This window comes from Pteropus vampyrus, unplaced genomic scaffold (genome assembly GCF_000151845.1).
Source record: "Pteropus vampyrus isolate Shadow unplaced genomic scaffold, Pvam_2.0 Scaffold228, whole genome shotgun sequence".
Lineage (NCBI taxonomy): Eukaryota > Metazoa > Chordata > Mammalia > Chiroptera > Pteropodidae > Pteropus > Pteropus vampyrus.
The window spans coordinates 1,189,297-1,195,160 of NW_011889009.1; the positions used below are offsets into that span (position 1 = coordinate 1,189,297).

Below are 5,864 nucleotides of genomic sequence, written 5' to 3' on the forward strand. Positions count from 1 at the left end.
TATGCGCCCGGCGCTTTTCTCCGTGCTCCTCCCCGGCGGTGGGGACTCTGTTCCCCTTAGTGACGCGTGAGGAAGCTGAGCACCGCCAGGCGGCTCCCCAGCATCACACGCCTGGGAGGTAGCTGGCCCAGAGTGTGGCCCCTGGCGCTGTCGCCTCTGAGCCCTTTCTCCATGGCACCGCATCCCCAAAGCACTTCGCAGACGGCGGGAGGTCAGGCAAGCTCACCACGGGCGCGTGGTAACGAGGCTTTTCCAATGACATGTGTTAAAAGGAAATCGACATGGAATCCTGAAAGCGTCTTCCATTCCTTCTGAGACCCATCAGCCCCACGCTAGACAGCTCGACAATTGTAATCACTGTGTTCAGACACCGGGATTTATTTTCCCCAAATTAGGTGCTACCTGTAAACATTAACAATATGCTGGATTGCACCGAACCTAGAATACAACAGATGGGCCATACCGAATATAGGTCTGAGGCAGAACAGCTGTGCCGTCCCTGGATTGAGAGGGCACGTCCCTGCCGTCCCATGCTGGGTGGCGAGTAGGTACACGTGGTTCTGAGGCTCTGACGAGTCCACCGTAAATCGTCACTGAGGCGAAAGCAAATAAGTGTGACTCATCGTCTCTGCCTCTGTGGTCGTCATCCTGGGGACGCCCCCTGCCTTCCACCACACAGGCCGAACGGAGCCTCCCCTCCCGCCCGCGGGGCTGGCCACGTGCCCAGGTTTAGGTTCGAGTTTGAGTTTATTTTCTGCTTTCCGTTTTGCTTTGTGAAAAGCACGTGGAAGACTGTGCAGTCCTCTCGTTTGAAATGGAGTATAAAGGGTAGAGTAGATGAAATTCTTCTAGCTCTGCTTTTTCTGGGCCTGCTTGCCTTTTCTGCATGTCATGTCATCCTTGCTTATTTGTATGTCTTTTTATGCTGCGGCTCAGAAAGGACCTGCCACAGAAATGACGTGAATTCAATAGCAGGTGACTGACGCGCCACAGGCTGCAGCAAAGCATACCTCCTGGTGTCAGGGCCGAGAGCGACGCGTCTCTACCTGTCTCACTTTTTGGCTGTGCTTTTTTTGTCCTGAAGCGGTTGCTAACACGGTCCCTTTCCCCCGAAGACATTAACATAGTGACAATAACTACTAAAATCGGAGGTCCCGTTTATCACAGTCATCAGCCGGTCGGCTCCAGGAGATCGACGTATATAAACTCCGGTCATGGAGCCGAAGACGCTCTCTCAGATTTTATAGAAACTGAACAGATTATCGATTAGAAAATGAAACCCATCTCTGAAGCGGGAGCTGGAGGGTAACGGTGCAGCGTGCAATGTTGTGTCTTCCAGCAGCCGACCCTGTCCGACATGACCATGTACGAGATGAACTTCTCACTGCTCGTCGAGGACATGCTGGGGAACATCGACCAGCCGAAGTACAGGCAGATCGTCGTGGAGGTTCGTATGCAGACGGCAGCTTCCCGCCTGCTCCCCGAAACGCACACAGAGAGATGCCCGAGTGGCCGGAGGTGTCACGCCCCTCACGGGCCCCTCCGCTGGTGCCGAGGGTGACGGCCATCCCGGACTCAGGCAGGGCACCCGGGGCGTTCACGCATCTTGGGTCCCTCGGGGGGTGGGGGTGGCTGTCTCTCTGCTTCAGCCACACGCTTGTCTCCCAACAGCGACTGAGTCGGCACCGCCGCGCGAGAGGAAGTCGCCCTCTCCCATTTGCTCTATTTTCAGTATTTCCTGTGACAGGAATAGCGCAGGACCATCCTAGGAAGCTTCGACAGTCCAGAAGGTCACAGACAAGGAAGCAAGACCGTTGCCCCACGCCCACTAGCAATAGGTCGCCACCGTAGACATGTTGAGGGACACCTTTCCCGACGTCTGTCAGTGAACGGAGGGGACGTGACTTTGCGCTGTGTCATCGCAGCTCTAGATACGTTAAGTGCTGAAATACACGCCCTCGCGCACGCGCGTGTGCGCACGTGCTCTTTTGCCCTTTCAAAGCATCGTACCGAATACACGGAGAATCCTCCAAGTGCGTGGATTTACACAGAGCTCATCTTCGCTTTGCCTCTCTCTCGGGGAGTATGTCCCTCCGACGTTGGCGTCCTGAAGGGCGGTGATGTGCCCTCTCGATATAGAAGCTCTCGGGAGTGCCGACCGGCTGTGCCACCCCCTGAAATCCAGCGTGACTGGAGCTACAGTCACTGCGGAGTGAGATTCAGCCTTGTCGCGATGTGCCAGGGTGCAGGCACGGTATCAGCCGATCCGTGCCAGAGCCTGTGGGAGCGAGGCAGAGCCTGGGGCAGGGAAAGATGGGGTCGTCAGAAGGGCGGATGCCTGCCTTGGGCTGTTAGTCTTTCGGTGCCTGGCATCTGGGACCTGCAGTGACAGGGAAGGCCTTCTTTTGACCAAAATGAGGTCATTCCCTTTGCAGAACCAGAGCGACAGTCTGTATTCTCCTGGCTTGAGCCTGGCCCCAGCGTCTCCCATCCCATGAGCCCTAGGTTCTCCTGAAAGTGTGCCCTGTGGCTCTTTCAGATTCTGTCTTGGGGGCATGTTGATGACGTGTGGTCAGGACGATTCCCACGCTGGGAGTTGTGAGGTCTTTTTCCTGTTCCGTGCACAGAGTAGAAGCCACGATCATCCGTAGAATGTCTTTACCAAGCATTATATCCTCAGACACCATCTTTGCACGTAACAGCTGTCATCCAAGATGAGTGTCACTACTTAGGGTAAACCTACGGGTCAGTGCAAGATCGGGCGCTGCGTAATCGAATGTGGTGCTCACAGGCCACACAAACTCATTTCATAAAGAGTTAAGTATATTTTCAAAAACATAACAGTCCCCTGAAGAACTACTGTGACGTCACAGGTTTATACTCTTTTTGGGGTGCTGGGCTCCGAGCCATTGATCATGAGCCTGAGTCCAGAGTCTCCAACCGAACTCACTCGCCTTCTCCAGCTTCATTGCCCGCCACCTCTTCCAAGGCCTCCTCTGCCCTGCGGGACGCTGCATTTGGTGTCTTTCCAACAAGGATTAGTGCTCAAAGGCAGGACGAGTTCAGACGCCTCGGGTGCACAGGGCGCCACACTGCAGACAGGATTCAGAAAGTCACTTTTCTAAGTTACTACTTTCATTAAGTGACAAAAAAACCTTTCTGTACAGCCACAGGGACATACAGGAAAGAAGGTTCAGTGTCCACATAGAGCTTCTGCCCCGCGTTTGCAAGACTAGGGGGAGTCCTCCCATGCAAGGCCCTAAAGCCTGTCGTCACAGGGAGCGCACGGGGACGCGAGGCGCGGCCGTCAGTCTGGGAGGGAATGGAAGGAACCGTGTCCACCCGCGTCACCTCCACGGTCCGCGTAACTGGCTTTCGATGTCTGTCTCTTCCAGTTGCTAATGGTCGTGTCCGTCGTGCTGGAGAGAAACCCAGAGCTAGAATTTCAGGACAAGGTCGATCTGGACAAACTGGTGAAAGCAGCATTTCATGAATTTCAAAAAGACGAGAGTCGACTGAAGGAGGCTGAAAAACAAGTAGGTAGAGGAAATAGCTTTTCGTAGGTTTTTTGTTCCATTGTCTCGATTCTTCAAAACATCCCTAATTTCTTATCGTTTAACTTATAAAACAGATTTACAGAGTGCAAAACGGAGTACTTGAGGGGCGGGGGAAGGGAGTCTGACTTACTCGAGGAATCGACGTTACTTTTTAGTGAAATTATGAGTCCATTCAACCATGAGGTGTTGACTGAAAAGAAATCTAGGAAGAGTTAAATTTCCTTCATATCGTTAGCAGTTAAAGTCTGTTTTGCTGGAAAGAAGCCGTAGATTCCAGGAGGCAGTAAAGTTCAAGTCTGGGGAGCGGGCCGCAGAGCGGGCTCCATCCGTGGGCACAGTCCCTTCCAGGGTCTCTGTTTAATATTTTATGTTCATCCGTGAAGAGGTTCCCTAAATAAATAAACTTACCAGCAAAGAGGACACTAAAAATATCTTTCCTGAGAAGCTGCCTCAAGAAAATGGAAGAAAAGCCCGAGAAGCTCATATTTTCCACGAGGAAATCGTTCTGTGAATTTCTTTCCCCCCACTAGGCCGACACTGATTTTGCCTGTCAACTTTCCCAACCAAAAAAAACATCAAATGACTTGCTTGCCGTTTTCCTTCACAGGATGACATGACTTCCTTCTACAACACTCCCCCGCTGGGAACACGGGGGACGTGCAGCTACCTGACCAAGGTCGTGATGAATTTGCTGCTGGAAGGCGAGGTCAAGCCGAACAGTGATGACCCGTGCCTGGTTAGCTAGTGAGGACAGTGTCAGCGGCTCCGCCGGGACGCGTTTTTTAGAAGTGTGTTACGTTTGGCGTCGAAGCTTACTCCAGGCGGCCACCAGTGGGTGGGCTGATCATGCTGGCGAGGCGGTCGTCTCGCCTTTGATAAAGTCACTGGGCGTCTTGCCTGCCGTCACCAATCTCATGGTACGGCATGCTTTTAATCAAGCAAGAAAAAGTTCTCGTGTTTATACCAACTACGGTAATAATGTTTACTGGATGATAGGAATAGTTTATGAGTTGAAAGTTCACCACTGCATGTTTAATGATCAAATATCTCATCAGAAGAAATCATGGCTTTTTGGACTAAATCCCCCGCCCCCTTACTGCCATTACAATGAATTTGCCGCATAGCAGTGCATGCTGGGAATGACAGATTGTGGAGAATGGTGAGCTGTTTCAGTGAGTGACATTGCCATGCCAGAACATATAATGTGCATCATAAAAGCAAAGTCAGCCAGCTGATATTTTGATTCTCAGAAACTGCACTATTGGTAATATTTTAGTATACAGAGCTATTGTACGATTTTTACCTTGTAAATGTGCTTATGGCTTTGAATTTGTGTTAACTGTAGGGATTGGACTAAAATATAGTAATAAATCTGATGAAACACTTATAATACTTGTATTACAAATCCCGATAATACCTGATCAAACATTTTCTTTGAGTTCTTACTAAAAATAGGACATGCGTAAGATTATTCAGAGGTATGGATGGTTAATCTAGTTTGTACTGGTAAAAACAAAATGTTACTAAATTAATGGATGCATCTGGGCACATGCTTCGTTCTCATGTTCACAATATTGAGCTTATTACTCCTGAATATTTTTATTTAATTGATCTAGAGATGGAACGGAAGAGAATCTTTAGTACTTACCGTTACACATGATTTGCTACCAAAATTACCTAAGCAAACTTTAATAAAAATAGAAAGTAGATGAAACATTTAAATTTTATGAATTTATTTCCCGAATATTACAAACAGCCCCTTAGCGTTAGTCCTGGCCCCGAAGAGAGGTTTTCCTGACCAGTCTACGGAAAGTCAGACTTGTCCCATGAGCAAGCTCGGCCCATTTCACAGTCTAGAAAGCATCTAAGAAAGAAAGGACAAGTGGCTTCAGTACCTACCAAACTGGTATCAAATGAATGGATGCGTGAGCACCCCGAAAAAGCCGAGGCGCCGGGCAGCACGTTTCCCCGACTTCGAGGTGCTCTGCCGGTGGCAGAACCCAGGACACCGACGGAGCATCTGACTGTGCGGGGCATTACGCAGAGGCTGTGACAACGAAGACTTGATACATGTAGAGAGTTTCCGAAGAGATGACTATGAAGCTGGTCTCTAAAGCAAGTGTGAAAAAACGTGAGGCCCTCGCTGGGAGAGACTTGAGGACTGACTCTTCGTAGCTGGGGAAACGGGAAACGAAGGGGAGAAACCTTGAAATAGTTAATATTCGCCGAAATCTGGAGGAAAGTGAACCGCGTTATTTTTTAAGAATTTTTTTAAAAGTCTAATCAGCTGAGCAAAGTTGCCAGAAA

At 50.0% G+C, this 5,864-nt stretch overlaps 1 protein-coding gene across 1 annotated transcript in view; it reads left to right on the top strand.

Annotated features, from left to right (window-relative positions):
• PHKB (phosphorylase kinase regulatory subunit beta) overlaps positions 1 to 5,279 on the top strand; it is a 122,740-nt gene extending 117,461 nt beyond the window's left edge. The window contains exons 30-32 of the mRNA XM_023519650.1: positions 1,340 to 1,447; positions 3,396 to 3,536; positions 4,165 to 5,279. Coding sequence (XP_023375418.1) covers positions 1,340 to 1,447; positions 3,396 to 3,536; positions 4,165 to 4,302 — 387 coding nt within the window. The 3' untranslated portion in view covers positions 4,303 to 5,279. The remainder of the gene's footprint in view (positions 1 to 1,339; positions 1,448 to 3,395; positions 3,537 to 4,164) is intronic.
• The last annotated feature ends 585 nt before the right edge of the window (positions 5,280 to 5,864 follow it).